At 42.2% G+C, this 23,917-nt stretch overlaps 1 protein-coding gene and 1 long non-coding RNA gene across 6 annotated transcripts in view; both read left to right on the plus strand.

The window, feature by feature from the left end:
- Nucleotides 1-7,361, plus strand: part of DCLK1 (doublecortin like kinase 1) — a 198,734-nt gene extending 191,373 nt beyond the window's left edge. For all 4 annotated transcript variants that reach the window (XM_083736599.1, XM_083736600.1, XM_083736598.1 and 1 more), the window contains one exon: nt 6,209-7,361. In XM_083736599.1, the coding sequence (XP_083592725.1) occupies nt 6,209-6,373 (165 nt within the window). In that variant the 3' untranslated portion in view covers nt 6,374-7,361. The remainder of the gene's footprint in view (nt 1-6,208) is intronic.
- A 14,826-nt stretch (nt 7,362-22,187) lies between these two features.
- Nucleotides 22,188-23,650, plus strand: LOC310843843. Of its 2 annotated transcripts, none has more exons than XR_014563682.1 (2): nt 22,188-22,609; nt 23,339-23,650. It is a non-coding gene; the product is annotated as an uncharacterized lncRNA (long non-coding RNA). The 2 variants fall into 2 exon arrangements; XR_014563683.1 differs by having other exon boundaries at nt 22,188-22,362.
- Nucleotides 23,651-23,917: the final 267 nt, after the last annotated feature.

The following is a 23,917-nucleotide window of genomic DNA, read 5'->3' on the forward strand; positions in this document are numbered from 1 at the left end:
AAAACAATTAAGCATTGTTAGGAGTAAAACAATATAAAACCTATAAAATCTATTAAAGCCTTACAAATAATTACAATAAAAACAGCACGGCACCAGCTCTTTCATTAAAAGCTGTCCATTCCCAAAAGCATGTTGGAACGATAAAGTTTTCATTTGCTGGTGGAGGGACATCAAGGAGGGAGTCAGTCTAGCTTCTCCATGGAGGTAGTTCCAGAGTCTGGGAGCAGCCACCGAGAAGGCCCTCTCCTACATCCCCACCAAGTGTGCCTGTGAAGGTGGCAGGACCAAGAGAAGGGCCTAGATGACTCAGAACTTAGTGGTTCCTTGAGTCCTGTTCAGGCCTTTTTTTCAGTCAGAACTCACTGGAACTCAGTTCTGGCACCTCTCAGATGGGTGCCATTGCTATTCAAAGAGAATGAGGGAAGAGTTCACAGTGAGTTCTGGAACCTCTTTTTCTAGAAAAATAGCACTGGTCCTGTTAGAGGAAAAGGTGGGATATATTAATAATAATGTTAATAATAATACAGTGGTACCTCTGGTTATGTACTTAATTTGTCCCGGAGGTTTGTTCTTAACCTGAAACTGTTCTTAACCTGAAGCACCACTTTAGCTAATGGGCCCTCCCACTACCGCTGCGCCGCCGGAGCACGATTTCTGTTCTCATCCTGAAGCAAAGTTCTTAACCCGAGGTACTATTTCTGGGTTAGCGAAGTCTGTAACCTGAAGCGTATGTAACCGGAAGCGTATGTAACCGGAAGCGTATGTAACCCGAGGTACCACTGTAGAACTTACTAAAATATCACAAAGCAGTGAACAACATTTTGAGTTCTTCATAACTCTTTTTTGGACAGAATGGTTTGCCAAACTGAGTTATGGAGAGGGAGAAGAGACTCTCTCTGATGTTCTAAAGTCTGCTTTATGTAACAGTCTTAAGACGGAGTCAGTAGTGGACAATGGAGTGAGATGGCAGCCCTTACCTGACCTCCCAGAAGATGGGTCGCTGCTGCTTACCAGGAGGAAGAGTGGAAGGGGCAAGGTGGCGGGCACTGACAGAGGCATTACGGTGCTCCAGCTGTCATCTTTGTACAGCATCAACCTCCCTATTACCTTGTTCCTCCCACTCTCCCTCTCACGAATCAGGAATGACGCATTTGCCAGGAGGTCAGGTAAACAGCATAGCCGCTCATCCCTGCCATCCGGTATCGGATGGAGTGCAAAAAGTGGAAGGGGGGTGGGGAAGCAATATCAATTAAAAGAATATAATGCAAATATACCGCAGTATGTTTTTATAATAATAATCCCAAAGCATAAAAGACCTGCCACCATTTCAAAAAAGAATGAGTACATAATATTCACCCATAGCCAGGCCATGTCCAAATGCCTGAAGAAAGAAACACATCTTCTGGAGCCAAAAAAGATGGCAGTGTTGGTGAGAGAATAGTCTATAGTTGGAGGACAACCACAGAAAAGGACCACTAGGAATGTGGGGAATGTGCCTTATGCTGAGTCAGATCATTGATCCATCTAGCTCAGTATTGTCTACACTTCCCAGCCCTACCTAAAGATGCTAGGAATTAAACCTGCCTTTCCCCATTCTCTCATTGCCACCCACAAGGCATCTCTTGGGAGAGCTACTTGCTCTTCACACAGGTCAGACGGGCTCTGATGTTCCTCCTTTTAAAGATCCCAGCAGTGCTGATAGGTTATTAAATGCCAGGCAATTTGGAGATGCTACTCGGGTGGCACTGTGGGTTAAACCACAGAGCCTAGGACTTGCTGATCAGAAGGTCGGGGTTCAAATCCCCGCGACGGGGTGAGCTCCCGTTGCTCTGTCCCAGCTCCTGCCCACCTAGCAGTTCGAAACCACGTCAAAGTGCAAGTAGATAAATAGGAACCACTCCGGCGGGAAGGTAAACGGCATTTCCGTTTCTGGTTCACCAGAAGTGGCTTAGTCATGCTGGCCACATGACCTGGAAGCTGTACGCCGGCTCCCTCAGCCAATAAAGCGAGATGAGTGCCGCAACCCCAGAGTCGGTCACGACTGGACCTAATGGTCAGGGGTTCCTTTACCTTTACCTTTACTGTTAAGCATTGTCCATTGGGTGCTAATGGAAGTGGAATAGAATGGTGTGATTGTGGGAGCTTTTAAAGTATTCTGAGCAAATGTCGAAACAGTACATAATATAGGCCTAGTTCAGCAAAGTGAACAGAACATATCTAAAATGGCAAGCAAACTGTAAAGGCATCCTACAGAATAAAAGAGGGAGAGAAGTGGCGGGGGAACCTTTCTTAGATTAATGCACGAACAGCTGCATATCTCGCTGGCACTGCCCTCACTGCAGCCCTGTAGCTAATATGAATAATGCATGCACTAAGAGGGAAAACATACGCACGTATTCTTTTATTAATGAAACGATATGTTTGTATGTGCATGGCTAGCAGTAAAACAAAAGCAATGGAAAGGTAGGGGGGGGGGAGTCACCGTGCCCATAAAAAGTGAGTATTTTCCCTCCAGTGATTACTGAGCTAGTAGACAAATCATTAAAGGTAAAGGTAAAGGTAAAGGTACCTCTGCCCGTACGGGCCAGTCGTGTCCGACTCTAGGGTTGCGCGCTCATCTCGCTCAAGAGGCCGGGAGCCAGGGCTGTCCGGAGACACTTCCAGGTCACGTGGCCAGCGTGACGAAGCTGCTCTGGCAAGCCAGCACCAGCGCAGCACATGGCAACGCCGTTTACCTTCCCGCTATAAAGCGGTACCTATTTATCTACTTGCACTTAGGGGTGCTTTTGAACTGCTAGGTGGGCAGGAGCTGGGACCGAACGACGGGAGCTCACCCCGCCGCGGGGATTCGAACCGCCGACCATATGATTGGCAAGTCCTAGGCACTGAGGTTTTACCCACAGCGCCACCCGCATCCCCAAGACAAATCATTACGCAACAGCTAAAATGTGCCATGTATTTCACAGTTGCTACAATTGGGGGTGGAGGGTGTGTCTTCCAGAGCCAGGGCAGTAGGCCAAGTTGTGGGCTCCAATGAAAACTTTCAGAATGACGTTGGTTATGGCAAAGTCTACCGTGGCCAGCATAATGTCTGCATGGTGTTGCAGACCTTGGTGCTTCCTGAAGGATGCTTCAGAGTTCATTAGCACCGACCTGTTAAAGACAATCTGCTAATCAAATACGCAGTAAGTAGCTGCCTATCTATCCTCTGTAAGAATCATGCAATTTTACTAGGTTGCTACCAATATAGACTTTTCCCTTGGAACTCGGAATGCTACTTCCCTCCAGCTGAGAAATGTCATTCCCATCATAGTGTGCTCATGAACGCCTGAGGTTTATTGTATTGTTCCAAACGCTTATATACAGCAAGCCCACAACTTAGGCACATTTAAACTTGTGTGCATAATGCACGTGACCTCTGAGAGGTGGTGTGATTTGGGTAGATGTAGCTGTTTGGAGGCTACAAACAGAGCTCCTATTTGTGCTATACTATAGGAAAGGGCCATAGCTCAGTTGCAGAGTGCATGCGTTGTATTCCGGTAAGTCCCAGGTTCACTTCCTGGCAGCGATAGGCAGGGTTAGGATCGAACACTGGAGAGTGACTGACAGTCAGTGTAGACTAGATGAGCTAGATGAATGAATGCTATAATTCAGTATAAGACAACTTCCTAACTTCGACAGACAGCTAGATACATCTGCAGAAGTCTGCATCTGTTTTTCTGCATGGCCCTACCTAGATCAGGGCAACTGACTTTAGTAAGACTTGCAGAACGCCGCTGGAGGCTAAATTGCAGCCTTCATATTTTAAATCAGACTTGAATACCAAGGGAAGAATTTCATCTTGAGTCTGGGATTAATATAAAAATTATGTGATGTGGGTCAAACCTTTAAATAAACGCCTTTGGAGCATAAAAAATACTTTAAAATGCAAATCTGTATGTCATTGAATGGTAATATATGCCATTCCCTCCATTGCTTTCGGAGAACTATATACTGTAAATGCTATATTTGTAACGTGAATATGATCTGGATTGTCTTCTGCTTCATATTAAAATATAATAATAAAGTTGGTTTTAAGGCCAAGCATCTCACGGGGCCTTGAAAATTGGTCAGACCTTTACCAAAGGATCAGCAGTAAACAAAGAACCTTTGGCAAACCATCGCAATTGAATTTTAGCATTCTTATTTAAAATTATTGCTGTTGTTTAAAACCCAAATATGATTTTTCCTCCACTTTGTATTACTGCTCTAAAGATTCTAACTATGAAACTATTAGTGGAACAATTCAGCCTAACTGAATCCATTTGCTATAGAAACCCTCTCGGTCTTCTGCCTTTATTACATCATTTTCAAGCCCTGATTGCATTATTTTAGAGCATGGATTGCTATAATGCTATTCTGCCCTAACCTGATGGATTTAGTTTTCATCTTGTTCTCAGAAATGCCCAGTCTATAAATATATCTCCGTTCTCTAACCAGGATTACAGTTAACTGGTAAATTTTCCAGAAGAAAAACAGTTATGCACGTCCCAAGAGAAAATGATACATCCTTTGAAGTAGAATAACCTCTTGATTGCATTATTTTTTAAAAGAGCCCATCATGATAAAGAGAAGTCGTTCCAACATTTCCTACTTAACACTTGCATTCATTTGGTTTCTAGACAATCCGGTAGTTTTTAGCCTCCCGTGCTCCCAAGGGGATATATCTGCAGTTTAGAGGCCAAGTTTTTATCCTTTTGGCATGTGCAGTCAATTCACCGTAGACAGTTCCTCCCAAATCAACAAAACTTAGAGGCTCTCTGAAAATTAAGCACCATATTTGATGTTTTGTGTTAAATTGGACAATTAATGCCAACTTGGAAATCCCAGAAGCAGTGGGTGGCATCCAAGAAAACAGTTCCACCAGCTCAAGCACTTTGGGCTGCACAACTTCCTCTCCCTGTGTGCCACCTAAATCTCTTCTGGGTAGTTGGAGGAAGCCCCAGACATATGGGGGGGGAGGGTTGGGGAGAAGGAGCCAAAAGTATTTGTGCTAGAGGAACTGTTTAGTTGGATAAATACACCCAAAATGTATTTGCGGAGCTGGTGGCAATGAATGTGCATGGCTTTCAGGGTTGGCTTGACACTTCTCTTGCAGCCTTCCCTGTTGCCAAAGAGACAAACCACTTTGTCACTTTGTGAACATTGTTTCTCTCTTTAGCAATAGATTAAACCAATCTGCAGGATGGTTCTCCCCAGGCTAGGTTCTGTCTCCATGTACACCTCATACTTCTTCTGGTTGTGTTGTTCTCGTTTTCATCTAAGGCAGCGGTTCTCAACCTGTGGGTCCCCAGATGTTGTTGGACTACAACTCCCATCATCCCTGAGCTCTAGCCTTGCTGGCTAGGGTGATGGGAGTTGTAGTTCAACAACATCTGGAGACCCACAGATTGAGAAAGGCTGATCTAAGGATTAATAACAACTGGGCAGAGCACTGACTATTCTGCCCTTCATAGTTTAGCTTTGCATATAGATATATTTGGGAATATGCAATATAGACACAGATGTACATACTATAAATATAGGTAACACCAGCTCCCTGGACGTGTAGAATAACATCTCTTCTTGCTAATGAGTGTGTGGTTATTCTGTTTAGAAGTTGGCTTTCCTCTCCCTTTCTTTGACTTTAGTCTGACAGTTTTGTAAGAATGTAGGGTTGGGTTTGACTGGGTTTTTTTTTGACACCTTCACTGTTTTTTAATGTTGGCAAATATTTGCCCCCTTCATACAAATCAAATCACCTTTTAACCTTTCCTGTCAGGATAGAGGCTTACTTTGGAAAGGGAATAATTGTAGGGTCAGTCCACATTCTCCTTGAAACCTGAACCCTTTACTCCAAGAAATTAATAGCATCCAGAAGTTTAACATATGGCATGTGTGCGCGCGCGCACACACACACACACACTGTATATGCTTGACGATGTCACGCTGCCTCTTAATAGTTTGGGTCATGCCCTTTTGTGTGAATTTATCTGTGTTATGAGTTAAATCCAGCAAAAACTGGCTGAAACAGAAGGGTGGATGGAGGAAGAGTTTTTGATTTGACCCGGACTGATTTTAGGCCCAGTCCTGGGGAAAAGAAAGGGTGGGATGGAGAACATATGGTAGCCAGATATGACATTTCATACACAGCCTAATTTCATTTATTCTCATTTTATGCCCCTGCCAGACCACCGCTCTTGATAAGGAGGGGCAGGTTTTCCGACGAAGACGCAACCCGGATGTGAGGGGGCGCTGCAAGGCACAACAAGCACCACCTGATCTCAACTCCGAATCGGAAGACTATTCACCCAGTTCATCTGAGACTGTTCGCTCACCTAATTCACCCTTTTAATAAAACACTTTTGCTGAAAGTCTTGGCTTAACCCTTTGAGATTCTGAAAACAAACAAACAAAAACCCTCCAAACCTGTGTGCAACTGTTTCATTTGATTTCTTCTCCTTCTTTTTTTGTCTGTATCAGTTGCTTAAAGAAGGAACCACAGAAAGGGTGCTCACAGTATCTTTGTAATAATAATTTCCTAAATGACTGAAATCATCTTTGTTCTCTGTCTAGATTGTGACTTGCTGCTAAATATGATCCTCAAAGGGTTAAGACTATTTTGCTTTTTTCTAATACATATATATATAAATATATATATATATAATTTTCAAAGGGGATAGAAGCAATGAATGTTTTCATCTGTCAAGCTACAATATATGACTTAAGCATATGTTAACCCTCTGAGTGCATAATCTTAAATAATCTTGACTTGCCCCAAAGAGGGCTTTATCATCAACACATTTTCCTGCAGCACTCAAATTGGTGGTTTAGCCGAAGTGCTACGTAATTACAGGATCTGGATTGTGATTTTTGTAGAGTCTGGTTTTTATGCTCTTATGCCAGGGGTACAAATAGTCACCCAGCAGCTACTGGGATCTTTACACAGCAAACCACTGGGCATCTGAGTTGTTGGAGAGATCAGTGATAGTTTTGTTTGTTCTCATGTTTTGCTGAACAAAGCACCCTCCTTTTAGCACATTGAACCTAGAAATTCTAACCATTTCTAGGTGTGTTCTGCCATGATTACTTGTTGAAATAATGTCACAGGCAGTAGAGCTGTCTAAGAACAATCTGTTTAGGGTGCTGTTTGTAGTTCCCTGGTTGCTGGCTGCAACACAGTTTCATGGGAGTCTATAGTGGAATGAATTCCCCATCATCCATACTCTGCTGTGCACAAAGTCCTCCTTTCTGTACATTCTTTTTAAAGACACAGGTACATGCAGAAGGCATGTTTGGGGAGCAGGCAATAAACACAATCAGTTTTGGTTTTTTTCATGCCATGGATTGTTCCTCTGGGCGTTATTGTGGTGTTATTTATATGGTGAGGGGTGCTATTTACAATGACTGGATGGGGGGATGTTTAACAGAGGAAATTATTCTACAGACAATGTAAATTAAAGAAGAAATTTGAAATTCCAAACATAAATAACCTTTGTTTTAAAAATAAAGTGGCTAGCACTTACTCACCTAATGTCTTTGTACAAATATATTTACCAGAATTTAGTCTGCGAGTGTGTGAGAGAGAGAGACAGACAGCAAATGCGACAAAAAATCCAAAAGTAAATGTTTCATCAGTGCTTTGAAAACATAATTAACCTACAAGAATCATTTGGTTTTTAAAATAACGTTGGTTCCAAAATGTAATAATGTTTGTAAAAATGGTCTCTGTTCATTCACCAGTCACTCTAGTTGAATTAAAAAAAACCTTGGTTTTTAAGGCATGATTCTCAAAGTGTTATTGAGGAGGCTTTAGAAGAAATGCAGGATGGAAAATTCATATCTAGAGGTTATAGAAATTTTGCTTTGAGATATAAAACACCTGAGATGGGGAGATCAGCAATCCTGTTCACTTGGGCTATTTAAATACTGACAAAGGTAATGTCATTTAAGCAGCTTAAGTGGAGAAAGGATTTCAACCAGTGGAATAAAAGGTACTTAAGTGAACACATTTTGTTCATTATAAAAGCATAATTGATATAAAACCAACTGGAGCCATCTCTGCCAAGTTGCTTCTTAGTATCATCACTGATAGCAATTTATTCATGGCCTGAGCACATAGGTTATGTACCTGGTAGGGTACCGGTATATAATTTAGCCTCAGGACAGTACTTGCCTGGTCCTCCATTGCATGACCTCTAATAAGATTCAGTGCTTTTCAGAATATGTGCCAATGCTAGACATCCAACAAAACCAATGAAGGGCCAATAAGCAGGGCCAATCACAAAGGCATATTCATACACTATTATTTTTGTGAATGGACTGAGGTTCATCTCCTTCCTCAATGCATGGCTCACCTTTGTGCCAGGACCAGCCCCAAGTTCTGTAGCTTATACATTTTCCCCATAGGGCAGTCGTTATAGCAAAAGCATTATTGTTTCGATAATGTATGGGAAAAGCCACTCTGATGTCTTGCTTATATTACGTCTTTATTACACTTGTTCATATTATCAAGCACTGAACAAACTACAGAACTCTTGATGGGAGGTGATTACTCATTTGGACAGCTACAAACCAGCCATCTAGAATGCTCTCATCTTTTTGGAGCTCTGTATTTTTTAAATTATTATTTTAACTGGGCTTCGTGTGTTTTCAACAAGTAGAATTTCCTCCATAATTTTGATGGGTGGACAGCATAATCCTACTCTCCATATTTGGCTGCAACAATCCACACTGTTGAGCCAATTCAAAGCTCCTCAGCCGCCACTATAATAGGGTTGCCATACTTCCGGAATTTCCCAGACATATTCAGAATACTGCAATCAGAAGAAGTATCTGGGTGGAAATCGAAAAAATGTCCGAAAAAAATCCAGACATATGGCGATTTTCCTTAAAAATTCCTGTCCTGCTTTTCACTTTTTGAAATATGGCAACCCTACACTATACTGGTAATCCCCAGTCCTACTGTAAAGAATGGCACAGCTTTGTGCCAGTCTCCATGACTCCTCTGAGCCCTAAGGCAAGGCAAAGGAAATTCTGCTCCTTGTGGGCATCTGGAAATCCTCACGGAGGAGGCAAGTGTAAAGAGGATGATACAGGGTAGTACTGCCCATAAGCCTATCTGATGGACTCTTGTGATGGTCCAGTGTAGCAGATCCTGTGAACTTCTAGATCAGGGGTCGGCAAAGTTTTTGTGGCTTGGGCCAGTTCACGGTCCCGCAGACGCTGCGGTTCAAACGCTGTTTCCGGTACTCCTTCCAGCACGGAGGAGGCATACACAGCTTCCCATTGGCTGCAGGAGCTTCCTGCAGCCAATGGGAAGCCGGCCAGCATTGTGGAAGGCGGTCCCCGCTCTACTCCATGCCATTTTAGCACGGTGCACAGGAGCCGACCGAGCGGGTGGCAGGGGTCCATGGGCTGGTTAAACAACCCCCATGGGCTGCTTGCGGCCCATGGGCCTTAGGTTGCCAACCCCTGTTTTAGATTGCCACAGTGGCTCATAGCAACTGGCTATAAAAGGTGAATCTGAGATTAAACAGGCATGGCGTAACACAAAGATCCATAAAACAACTGATGTTGCACTATTACGTTGCACATAATGAGGATGTGTAACAGTTTAAAAAGTGGTGCGTAAGCCCATAATGGATTGATTGGGATTTCCATGTCACATTACCTCTTTACAAGCTATTATAAACTAAAGCCAGGTACATGCAAGTACCTAAATGCATGTTTAAAGTGCATCCAGCACCAGTTTATTAACCGTCTTGCACAATCTTGCAAATAATTATCATCAGGGTTCTTTCTATATAGCTATTAAAAAAGAGATGGCGAAACCTTTCCTAAAATAGGAGAATTCCATATGCAGTGTGCACTTTATACAAGTTCTTGTGAGAAATGAGAAACCAGCAGCTATGAAAAGCTTGAAACTTTCCTCACTCACCAGCAAATAATTGGTCGAAGAAAAAAATATCATAATTTCAGGGTAGTGTACACACTTGTCAATTTCATTGGCCTTTCCTCTTTGCTCCCCACTTAAAGGAGGCTGGTTTCAAACACAGAAGCGGGGGCAGGATCTGTGTTCTGGTTCTGTCCCTTTTATGTTTTGCATTGAGATATCAGCATATGCTTTTATTCAAATGAGACAAAAGCCTTGTTTTAATCTAGAGTGGTGAGATGGAAACAGGAAAAGGATCCTTCTTAAATTGCAGCATCAGTGTTGGCGATGAGTTTCATCTTTGAAGCTGATGGTCTCAGTATCCCAGTTCTGCCAAACACAAGTTGTATCCAACTAAGGCCGCATTCACACCATACTTGTAAAGCACTGTGATGCCACTTTGACCAATCATGGCTTCCTCCTAAGAATTCTGGAAACTGTTGCTTGTTAAGGAAACCACAGGAGGAGGAAATGCTCTTGTGCTCCAATCCTGCTTGCTGGTTTCCTACAGGCATTGTGAGAACAGGATGCTGGACAAGATGGTCCATTGGCCTGATCCAGCAGGCTCTTTTATGTTCTGAGGGTGCTGAGAGGTGACCCCAGTCCCTTCCCAGAGCCACAGTTCCCAGAGGGATTTAGCAATCACTCTTCACAAGGCACTCTGGGAATGGCAACTATGGGAGTGAATAGGGGTCTCCTAACAATTTTCAGCACCCTTAACAAACTGCAGCTCCCAGAATACTTTGGGAAACACCCTGACTGTTTGAAGTGCTTTAAATGTGTGGTGTGTATACAGCCCAAGTAATGCTCAGAGTAAATTAGATAAATTAGTTGTGACTAACTTAAGTCCATTTATCTGAGTATGACTTAGTCAGAGACCATTTGGGAATGTTGCCTACTAGTGGGGAAAGTTCATCCGTACAGCATCAGTAGCTTTTCCGATATCCATATTCAACTTGGGCCATCATAACATCAGTGAGAAGGGAAATAAAGAGCAACCTGCCAGCTATGAAGCTTTGCAATTTTTCTGTTCACTGTTACTTCCATACCTTAGGGTGTCTGGAACAGTGGCGTCACAAAGTGGGGGGCGGGGGAGCGGGTCGCCCCGGGTTCCATGTCTGAGAGGGTGACAAGAAGGCACCCCATGGGGTGCTTGCCCTGCTGGTCCACGCACGGCGGCACAAGCAGCCATTGCACCGCCACAGCTGCATGTGGAGGATCCTCTGTTCGCAGCTGCAGCCGTGAGCAGAGGATCCAGCCACCGTCTGTATGGTGTTTGAGCGGTGCCGGCAGCAAACCGCTACATACAGCGCATGTGCGGTGTTGAATGCATGCACTGTACATAGTGGTTTGCTGCCGGCACTGCCCAAGCACCATACAGACGGCGGTGGGATGCCTCTGTCGCCGCTGCAGCTGTCCGTATGGCTCTCGGGTGGCAAACTGCTACGTACAACCCATGCACGGTGTCACACATATGCACTATGCATAGCACCACCGCACATGCGCTGTATGTAGTGATTTGCCACCGGCGCCGCTGAAGCGCCGGACGGACGGTGGTGGGATCCCTCCGCCACCAACAGTAGCCACTTACGGCGAGCCGGGGACCCCCCCCCCTCCCAGGCTCCCTCCCTCCCTGGCTCGTTGTAAGCAGCTCCCGCTTTGCTGCTTTACAGCAAGCCATTGAAGGAGGGAGGGGAATGGACGGGAGCCGTGGCTCCTGCGAAGACGCAGCTTTGCCAGCACCCCCCCTTCCCCTGACGACTCGGCGTACTTGGGAGTCGGTATGGGTATGAGTGGGTATGGTGGTGCAGAGGTGTAGGAAGGGGCGGACATTCGGCGCCCACCCGCGACTCCCAAGCCTACCCCGAGCTGTCAATGTGGGGGGGGTGACAAAAAAAATTCTGCACCGGGTACCACCTGGGCTTGCTATGCCACTGGTCTGGAAAGTAAATAGAGCTTACAAAACCCTAAATGACAGCATTAGCACACATCTTTGCTTCCTGCAGATTGTCATTATTTACTAAGCTTTTCTTTAAGAACATGCTGTGGTTATACACTTCAACGCAAAATTTGTTCTTATGTTCTTATGGCAGTGATGCTTTAATGTTCATGTCTACTCAGAGGTAAAGCCCATTGTGTCGTGGGACTCACAGAGATGTGAGTATAGACTGTATCCACTACCCCAGGAATAAGTACTATTTAACTCCCGGCCTTAGCTATGAGCAGGCAAATATAGGGTTGTGCCACTAAGTCTTTGATCCGGCGAAGGAGGGGGGGGGATTTTGACTGCCAAAAGCAGGTTTAAATTGGTGGGGCTGCAAATTAAATTCAAAATTCCTTATTTTCAAGGCTATTTTTGCTCAGGTGTATTTGTGTAACAACAATTTGGAGCACGGAATAAAAAAGAAGTAATTGAATGGGAATTGAAGAAATTAAAGTATCAAAGATGGTCTTTTTCTGAATGATAGCTTTTGTAAGTTATTTTACAATTCCTTCAGTATTTCAAAATTTACGCAAATATATTTAAATGCATATGATTGGTTAAAAATCAGTTGACTGCCATAGTTATAATACAAAGGGATCTACCCACCAGCATTTTATCACTACCTGCTATTTAGACCGGTCAACAAGATTTAGGAAATCATTTATAACTTGGGTGACCAACCCTATGAAACAAATTAGACTTTATGCAGATTGATGATTGAAGGTCATACTGATTTATGGGCAGTAGGTTTAGTCCACAGTGCTCCATGAGTGTTGTTATGACAAGTCACATAATATTCTTCCTGATATAATAAATGCAATCATGTGACTTAAAGTGTCCATTAATAACATACAATTCTTGACTTTTGGGAGGAGGATGACACTTTGAAAGCAAAGAGATTCATTCATCTTGATTAGAGGAAGTGAGCAGAGAGAAAGCCAGGCCTAAAAATGCTTCACATTACAGTTGTGCTGTATCATGTGAAATCCATACAGAGTCTTTCCATCACCTCTGTTTTTATTTTGGAATCCAGGAATAGCATTAAAAAAAGATGTCTGAATCTCTTTCATCCTTGTGCCATATTATACCAATTAGAGGAATAAAGTCCCACCCCCCTCATGTCCACTGCCAAACCCCCACAAATGTTTGATTGTTGGCTTATGTTTTATCAGCACCAACTCTCTAAAACCTTTTAGAAGTCATTCCTCGATCCTAATAGGATGTGCTTTGAATTTTCAAAATCCCTAAATCAAGTGGTTCTAACGTTCTCAATGCAGGCTGCTGAAATGTTCAACACCAAAACTGAATTTTTAAAGTGCAAATGATTACCTGAAGTATGAAATTTCTGCTGTAAATCAGTTGAAAAGTTTTCATGTCTAATGTCTGGGTTTTGTTACACAAGTATGTAAGTCGCCATTTTAACTTTAGCATTTTTGTACAGTCTGTTCATAACATGACGAAATTCAACAACAATTAATTGATAAGGGATTTTAGTTAATATATTGGATTAACTAGAAACCATGTTGCCACTTGAGATTTACTTTCTGAAGTCCTATATCCATGTTTCTTACTTGATCACAGAAACTTCAAGGCTGGATCCTGATGAAGCTAGCTGACCTTTGCTCCCACTGAAATCAATGTAGATTAGCTCAAATCATGACTAATCTGTCCAACTGATTTTAGTGTGACCCAAGTTCAGTTTACTTACTCAGGAAACAAACCCAGGTGATTAATTGCATGTGTGACAGAGGTTTCATATAGCTTCAAATGCAATATTTTTCAATGGAGGCCATTCACACAACCAAAAATGTGCTGAATGTTGAGTGATCAAGTGAAATGTGTGTTATACTGAAACTAACAATGAGCGGCACTCGACTTCACATTCCTAGCACAGCTCTAAATAGCAAGTCATGTTGGTGGCTAAATAAAATATAAAGGAAAACAGGTCTGAACTGAATGTTTGTAACATGTCAACTTTACACACATTGTTACATGACACAATATCATAACCAAAGTAATTTAATAATAATAATTTATTATTTTTACCCTGCCCATCTGGCTGGGTTTCCCCAGGCACTCTGGGTGGCTTTCAACAGAACATTAAAAACAGAATAAAACTTCAAACATTAAAAACTTCCCTAAACAGGGCTGCCTTCGGATGTCTTCTAAAAGTCAGATAGTTGTTTATTTCCTTGACATCTGATGGGAGGGTGTTCCACAGGGCGGGTGCCACTACCGAGAAGGCCATCTTCCTGGTTCCCTGTAACTTCACTTCTCGCAGTGAGGGAACTGCCAGAAGGCCCTCAGCACTGAACAATGGGGGTGGAGATGCTCCTTCAAGTATACTGGGCCGAGTAAAAAAGAAAAGCCCTTCCTACAATAAGGGCTCTCAATGTCCATTGCATTCTGAGTTGTTCCAAATCAGGTTGGATCTTACTGATATAAATCAGCAATCCATTTACCAAATACAAATTTGCTAGCTCTTTTTTTAAAATAAAGACAAATAAACATTGCTTACCTGTACTCAGAGGGTTAACACAAAAGCACAAGGCATGCCAATAAGACTTGGTGTTTTTAAACTGCTTCGCTCTTTTAGCCAATGTTTCTACGTACTTTCTTTGTTTCATTTTGTTTTGTTTTGTTTGGAACGTTCTTGGAATCCGTCAAGTTCAAAATTAACTTGCGTCGTGGTGTTTGAGGATTTCTATAACCAAATTGATCTTATTTTTAGCTATGATTTTTCACGAATAATATGCATCATTAATGCAGTGTAAGTCTGTAGTTATAAATCTGATTAATACCACAAGTGACTCCAAATATCTTTTTTTTTTTAAGTACTTAAAACACATGGTGGCATAGGTGGCAGCCTGAATATGAGCATGTTTATACTGAAGTGAGGTTCATAAAGTTCTCTGGGGTTCCTCACAAGTAAATATGCATACGATTGTAGCCTGGTACAGACGTTGCCTATTGATAAGACAGCAGCACATTGTATTTTTCAAGAGAATCCTGAAAAACAATTTTTTTTTTTGGTTGGGTATTGCTACTATTTAGGAAAAAGCTATATCATTACATGCATTGTGTATATCATCTGTGTAGATGAAGACTGTCCAGGCTTCATATTTAATTATTCCCCCCCCTTTCCTTGACATTGTAGCAGAAATTTGTTACTGATTAACCAATACATAAATTTGCTTCAGACTGTTAGAGGGGAAAGTAAGACTCAAATCATCGGCAATGTTACTGCGCTGCGAGTAGCCATCTAATTTCAATGTGGCACATAATACAACATGCAAAGCCAAATCAATAAAGCTACTGAAAAAAAACACATGGTGGTTCCGTATTCAGTAAAAGACTCCTGTTATGAAAGACTCCGGCAAATGAAAGTTAGGTTGGAAATCCATTTAAAGGAAAGCAAGAAGCTTCTGTGGTTAAAGAAAAATTGGATCAGGATGGTCACAATGCTACTGTATGACCACAGGTCAAGTACATTAAAGCACTGTTGTTTTTGCTGGCCTGCAGTATGTTCCTCTGTTGTATTTTCTTTAGATGGCCTGCTGAGGCTTTCCTTCAAATTTATTGCTGCTCAGGTCCTCTTGGTATTTCCATTATAAACTCCTATTCTCAAAGGTTGCTGGGGTTCTTTTTAATAGTGTAAAAATGTGCCACAGGCAAATGTCTGGCATGCAATGCCTCAGCCCAGAGTGGTTCTTTTCATGAAATTTGAGGCAAACCAGCTTGGTTTTTCTGACATTTATGCTCTGCAAATACAACAGCAGAGAAACAGTGTGGGTGATGTAGCACTGCGAAAGCAATTTTTAAAAAATAATAACAACAAATGGCTTGGCTCTTACATAAAACTGACAATGGAAAGCTTTGAAGTCCCATTTATTGAGAAAATGTTAATGCATCTCAAGAATGCTTGAACTTTGGAAAACATGTTTTGGGAAGCATTGCTCCCTTTGTGTTACTGGGCTGCTGTCCGCAGATGGGAATGAAATAAGTATCAGCCACAGCTATGTCATTGGCACAACTGGTTTTCTGATTCGAAAGGGCCAGTTCATGGACTGAAGTTGGACAGTAGTGTACATGTAGCGGAGCAGCACACCTATGTCCATGCGCCCAACACACCTCCAGTGTAATGTGGGACATGGACACATGCACACGCCAAATGTTATGTTGCACATGTGTTAGAACTGAGGCCACATCCTCACCACCCATTAGATTTCCAATGTGCAAGCCATTCCAAAGCAGAGGGGGGATTGTATCCAGGTGTTTTTCTGTTTTCCATTTCAGCACTGATGTGCTAAATAGTTCAATTAGCTTGTCGTAAGGAGTTGTCTTAAGAGGTTGGGGGTCAAAAGACTTGATCCTGTTTGCAACCTTGGCAAGCTCCTCCATAAGCTGGTGGAGCTACTACTGATCCTGTCTCCTAACATGGAACATGAGGGTGTGACTCCTATGATTCTTCCTTCTGTGCAGGAAAGCTGCAGGAAATGGGCCAGTACATATACAGTGCTACCTCTGGATACGCACACCTCTGGTTGCAAACGTGGCAAACCCGGAAGTATTTTTCCGGGTTTCACTGCGCGCACATGCACAGAAGTGCTCTACGTGCCTCGTGCATGCACAAAAGGACTCTATGCACCATGTGCATGCACAGAAACACGTCGTGCACATACATTTGCACCTCTGGTTGCAAATTCCTCGGGATCCGACTGGAGCTCCGGAACGGATCCCGTGTACAACTGGAGGTACCACTGTACATTTGTGCAGAGGAAGCTCTCATGTCATGTGCATTTGCACATTACTAAAATAAGGAAAAGAGACATAATAATAATAATAATAATAATAATAATAATAATAATAATACAGTGGTACCCTGTGTTGCATAACCTCCAGGTTACGGAATCTTTGGGTTACGGCCACAGCAAATGGTTTCGCCGCTCACGCATGCGCGGAAGCACTCTATTGTGCTGCGTGTGTGTGCAGAAGTGGCGCCTCTAGTTACAGATTTTTTTGGGTGTGCACGGCACCCGAAAATGAATTAAATCCCTAACCAGAGGTACCACTGTAATAGTAGTAGTAGTAGTAGTAGTAGTAGTAGTAGTAATTTATTGTTTGTACCCCAGCCACTCTGGGAGGCTCCCAATTGAATATTAAAAATATGATCAAACATTGGGGGTGGAGACTATCCTTCAGGTATACTGGGCCGAGTCCATTTAGGGCTTTAAACACTTAGCACCAACACTTTGAATTGTGCTTGGAAACATACTGGGAGCCAATGAAAGTCTTTCAGGACCAGTGTTGTATGATCTTGGCGGCCGCTCCCAGTCACCAGTCTTGCTGCCGCATTCTGGATTAATTGCAGTTTCTGGGTCACCTTCAAAGGTAGCCCCACATAGAGCACATTGCAGTAGTGCATTAAATTTGCATGTTTGCTAAACTGTGATTACACATTAATTGACAATAATTTAAACTGAAATAAATATATAAATATATATCACATCAAAATGGGGCAGACTGTGAGTAGGTGACTTGTTTGCTTGCTCAGTCCATCGTCCAGGTTCTCATCATTGATCTCTTTAAACCAGACATCCCTTTTAAAGAGAGGACTAACAGAATCATAGCATTATGAGTCCCCAAGGCTCATGTTGTCCAGCCTCCTGCAATGCAGGAATGTCAACTAAATCATCCATAATAGATGGTCGTCTAACCTCTGCTTCAAAACCTCCACAGGAAGGAGGGTCCACCACCTTCCGAGGGAGTCAAAGAGCTTCTATACTCAGAAAGCTTTTCCTGTTATTTAATCGGACTCTACTTTCTTGTACTTGAAGACATGGCCCTGATAATTAAGAGACTCATGCTCTACTGACTGAGCTATCCATCATGAGCCATCTTGCAATAGATGGGCACATCCATAATCTCTTTTTTTTCTCTCTCTCTTTTTCTTGATACTGAAGAGGGTTTCAATATTACCATTCCAAGAACACAGGAAGCAACAGGTCAGTTTCTTGTCTTTTGTTTTTTGTCTTTCAGAAATGTGTGATTAATTTCTCTGCAGTGGCGTTTGTGTTCCAGGGACGGAGAAACACACTCTCCACTTGGAGGATGAACAATTGTGTTTGTAGGTCTTTCCCCGCTTTTACTGTGGTATAAAAGTCATTTATATGTTGCAACTCTTAATTAAATCAAGGCTGCATAATATCCCTGTGTGAGTACCATTTTCCTATCAGAATCTGAGAAGCAAAATCTGTTGAATGAATGAGTGGTTTTAAAAGGTGATTCATTTCCACTGCAATGTGATGTGAGAGTGGCAGAATAACCCCCCAAAGGGTAATTTATCACTAACTATCAACACTGATATCTGGTTATGTTCTCAGGGGGAGAGAGAGAAAATGGAAGACTGTCCAAGGTTCAAGATAACAGTCTCTCTAACTTATTTTTTATTTTATTATGGACCTAATAGACTTTTCCATTCTGTGCGGAAGAAAATAATTAAAGGATTAGCTGAGTGTGAAATTAAATAGCTCTTTTTTCTGCTGCGTGTTAAAGAGTCTTCTGAGGAAGGGGCTGAATTGAAACAAGCTTCCAAATGGTTTTGATTCTGTACGGGAAAATGAATTCAGTGTTTTCTTTAAGCAAAAAGAAGCAAAAACTCACACCAGTCTTATATCATTGATGTGGCTTAAATGACAGAGGGTTAATATCTAACATTCAAGGTAGTAATTAAATAAACTTTAAAAGTGATAGGCATCCATATCCATATCGGAGTGAGGCCAATATGGTATTTTAGAAAAATCCTACCAGTTTATGTTCATAAATTGAGGTTAATATGAAAGGAAATCTGATATGGTATAGTAATTCATTTGCAAAGTGCTTGAGCACACACACACACACAAACAAACACAAGGGGTTGCTGACCCTGCTCTCATTGTTCTCCAACCCCACCAACCATGGCCCCTTTCCAAAAACCAAAAGGGCGGGGTATAAATAATAAATTATATTATTATTATTTTCACAGCTCTTTCCACCCCCAGTTACTTATCTCCTTGACATCCGATGGGAGGGTGTTCCATAGGGTGGACGCCACTGCCCGGTTCCTCATTATCATCATCATAAGTGCTTTTTTTTAAAAAAATTGTTTAGGGGTACTCTCATTTTCCCACTCATTTGAAATGCTGCCCCTCAATGAGGCCAAACTTAGATTCACAAAATGTTTAGGGGTATGCATATCCCTGCATCCCCCCATAAAAAAGCACTGATACTAATAATAATAACTAGAGCCCGGAGCACATTTAAAAGGAGTACCATCAGATTCAAAGGGGGTTTGCTTCAGACTACACAAGCACAGGATCACACAGTAAAATATATCTCAATGTACAGCCTGGAATACTAAGGATTCACATCCAGCTGGATTGGCAAGGGATTTATTTATGTAGCATTTAAAAAGGAAAAGGAAAAAAATTAGTCACAAAACCACATTGTTTGCTCACAAAACCTTTAGATCAAAGGGAATCCTTGACAAACATGATTTGAAAAGCAACTATACTAAAAAAATATATTAAAAAATCCCACTTCATGTATTAACTTTCCAGCACAGGAGGTGGACTTGAATGAGCATGTGGAAACTGAATAAAGCCAGTGACTTTTGACAGTCTTTGTGATCTCTCATGAGAAATCTGAGCAGTCTTTTTATGGTCAAAAGCCCGTTTAAATCCCCAGTGAGTCACTGACAGATCCACTGAGAATTACTGGATTTGTGGAATGACTAAGTGGGGGAAATATATAAAACATCAAGCGCACTAAACTTCCCCACCCCAACTAATTATCTTGTACTAATATGTAACTTTATTAATATGGGGAGAAGGGGTTGGATGCAATGAGAATGTGCGTTTTAAAAAATAAAAAAGAAGTTATGAAATTCTGAAGGCTGTGACCAAGAGACCTGGTTGCCTGCTCAGTCTGCTATCAAGGGGCTAATGGTTGATGGGCAGCTTCAAGGCCACTCCTGTCCTCCCTTCTTACGGATGCTTATCTTTATACCAGACATGGACTAGACTACCATTCAAACAGAGAATGCCTTCAAACAGAGGGCTGTGCTCTCACAGGGAGGGGGGAGAAATTCAATTCTGTTTGCATTTTACCGAGAAATGACATAATTCGCACCTCTCAAACTGAGCACGAGCAAATTGAAACCCAGCTACCCTTTGAAATCCAAACTTCTCTGGATTTTGCAGTGCAGTTTCCCAACCAAGTAGTGTGAACTAAAATTCATACGTGTGCATAAAAATGCAATGATCGTTATTTAAAAAAATAAGATACAAAAATGAACTATGTTAGCAACGACCATTTGCGAAAACAAAAAGTCTCTATTTGCCAAAACTGCACACAAAAATGTGAGTCCCGGGGGGAAACTGCACTTAAGTACTGAACCGGTTTTTGAGGATTTAAAAAAAATAAAACTGCAAATTGTGGCAGAAATGTGGCAAACTGAATTTGAGAGTGGAAAGATTAGAAACCCAAATGACATGTTTGTTCATCCTTTCACCAGAACTCTTTAAATAGAGTACTGCCCCTTGCAACAGTGCACCATTTGTACCAGCCCCTAGTAAGCAATACCTAGATTCCAATGAATGAAAGAGCCACAGGCCCCCAACTGCTTGCATAGGCCTAAGCCCCTTCTAAAATCAGAGTCACTTAGTATCTTTGAAATACAAGGATGCACATAGTAGCTCCACAGCCTGCCTCATATTTGTTCTCCACAGCAACCCTAACCATTGACTTGCAGCTTCCCTGTGTTTTTTTTATTAGATTTTTGCATATCTCAAAGCACATATGAGTGCTAGTGGTAGAAGATGCCCCCCCTTAATACAGGAAATCTTTTTTGCAGCCATCTTTTTTTGCATAGGTTCACCTAGAGGTGATGTCCTAGCATGGCAACTGAGACACTATTAAGATTTGGTATTTTCATCTTTAGGGATGAAGCATTTATGCATTTGCAAAAGAAAAAAAGATGAGGAAACAGATTGCCAACAAAACAGCATACAGGTTAGCATGAAATTTATAGGTGTATAGGCACAAATTTAGAAGTCTGCATTAAAATTTAAATAGAAATACATCTCACCATAATGGGAACAGAGGAGGATTTAGAGCAGCGCGACTGGTTCCGTCACACTGTGTGTCGGGCCAATGATGACATAGTGAACTGAGGGGAATGGGAGGTAAGAAGAGGCAGGTGCAAATTTTGGCCTTGCACAGGGCAATACTGAAATTGGAAAGAGCAAAGTCTGCCCCAATGGGGAAGACTGCAACCAGGTGGGTGTTATGTACTGAGTTGAATAGGATCCAAAAGGCAGCAGTCTGATTGGTCCTAGAACAATAGGATCCAGAATGCAGCAGTCTGATTGGTCTACAGGAGCCACCCAATTCAGCTCCAGGTGGAAGGGAATCCGCAACCTGATTGGCTTACAGGAGAATCCGGAATTAGCCAATCACGTGGAGCCATTGTGTAATTAAGGCAGATATTCAGGGGGGAACTTCCATTCCTCCTCACCACTATGAGCTGAAAAAAGAGCATGAAATCCACTCTCGACTCCGAGTATATTTCAGTGGGTCTGCTGATGGGCAACTTCAGCACTAGGCAAACCTTCTGAGGATTGTCCTCACCCACTCTGGTTGAGTCAGCAAGGGCAAGGAGGTTCAATTCACCCAACGCCTCCCTCTCCCCACAGTTTCACAGACAGCCCTGCCCCATATACTCTGCCAAGCCTAGGGTGTTTTCCTGTACAGTAGATGTAGAGAACCTCTCTATATGGACTCTCCCCAACCCACACCCAGAGGCAGCACCATGCTGGAGTGCATTTGTTTGCCTGGTATGTGTCCTTAGACTCTGATAACATCTCCTGCTTATCTGGAAAGAGGATGGAAGTTTGTGCGTGTAAGTGTAGAATAATAAATAAAGACTGGAATAAAAACTACTGTACAAAGATCCATTGTTCCGCCCACTTTTGCACTGGGCCACTGTTATGCAACCCCTCCAGAAAGATGCCCACGAGAAAATGTGACACTTTGGCTGAAACTGATTCCCACCCCCCACCCCCACCCCCCGCTGTATAGCAGGAGAGACTATCCTTCCATTCACTCAGATCAAATCCCTAGATGCACTCCCTTGCCTTCTGCTCTCCAGGGTTCCCAAGATAGGAAGGAAGAGAAAATTACTCAGTGCCCCCCTCCCAAGATCTCCTAAGTGTTAGAAAAACACTGAGGCCTCATTTGAATAGTAGAATGTCTGGCACCTGGTGGGCGGGGCTTTTGAATTGTGCTCCGGAATTGGCCCCTCCCTTCGTGTGTTCAGAGGCCAACTGTCATTCTTGCTTCTTGCCTCATTCTTGCCTCAGGATGTTGTTTTAGCTTCTCTCAGAGTGTATGTTATTGTGTTACAGTTTTTCTTTATCATTAAAGCTTTGTTTGACATATACATGAGTCGCTTACTTTGCTGAAAGAAAAGAAACTCTGCTGAAGAATGGTGGCATATCCTAAACTGCGTGACTGAGGGGATATTCCCAGTCTGACAGGAGGATTAATTTTTTTAATCCCCTCCCCCACCGTCCACAACACTAAGTGCTGCAGGCTTCTCATCCTTCTCATCCTTTAAGGCCTTCTGTGTCAAGGTGTACCCTACATTGATCACAAAAGGCAAGAGAAAACATAGTGGAAGTTCAGCTCAGTAGCAGAGTAGCTGAAGTAACAGAATCTCCAATTTTCTTCCAAAATACTTCAGTTTGCTCACATTAAGGGCTTGACAGGATTTTGGAGGGGCTTAACAAGTGACACCAGAGATATCAACAATCAGAGTGTGGGGAGTAAAAACCCAAGTCAATAGCAGGTCATAATCCTGTCAGCCATTTTCAGCTAATTTTACTGTTTAATGAAAACTTTTACAGCTAGAATGATGGTTCTTTGTTTCTTTAGCTATTGAGAGAGTAACTGTTGACAACGTGGCGACTGTGTTGCAATCTAGGAACCCCTGCTAGAACTTAGGGTTGCAAATGATGGTGTTGGGGTTGTTATTGTTTGTTTTTGGGCCCAGTAGGATCATTAGGCTGAGTTCAGTGCTAGCCAATAGGCAATTTAAATTTACTATGTGCAACTTTAAATGGGTCACTGTATGCAAATGAATAATAACCACCGTTTTCTTTGGAAGGCTAGAAATATAGTTGCATAATGCTATTTGGTGGGAATTTGTTGGCACAGGAAGCTGAATATTTGGATATGCATTGAAGGCGAGGCCATTAGGCACATGATAGACGTCTAGTATTGTGACAAAGAGTCGTTACATTGCTTATTAAATTTTTAGCAGTTCTTAGGATTTGGTAACACAATTTTTGTGCTTCTTTCAGAAGACTCACTGTCCACATGAATGTTGGGAGAGAAAGTTACCCTATGAAGATTCTTCCAAAGCAACCAGCTGAAGTGTTCCTCTGACTTCTGGACCACATGGCCTTAGATATGCATACCAAAAGACATTATTCTCATTTGTGGAAAGATAAACCCATTGACCCTGAAAATAGATCTCTTACTTCTGGCCCACATTCATAATCCAATTATTCTTGATCAGCGAAATGTAAGTCCATAATTAATCTGCCACCTGAGAGGGTTTGTTATTTTCTTTAAATTGCCTATTAATTTATTAAATTGTCCCGATTAAGTAATGTATTTGACAGTCTTGGTTTCTTGTTAAGAATATTAAATATGTACTTATATGGAACATGTGATATTAAGCTGAGGCCTAAATAGCTAAGATATTTTTGAATGTATTATCCTTCAAGACTAGGCCTTCATATTACTTGCTGATGATCAAGCTTGGTTGGCAAGTGGGGAGGGAGGGATATTTGAGGAGGGTGAATGAGGAAAAGGTTTGAAAATAAGAAATACTGCAGGTAAGATCCTTCCGTGCTTGTATGGTTGTGGGTAGAAAA

The sequence above is a fragment of the Podarcis gaigeae genome, assembly GCF_964106915.1.
Source record: "Podarcis gaigeae genome assembly, chromosome: 4".
NCBI lineage: Eukaryota > Metazoa > Chordata > Lepidosauria > Squamata > Lacertidae > Podarcis > Podarcis gaigeae.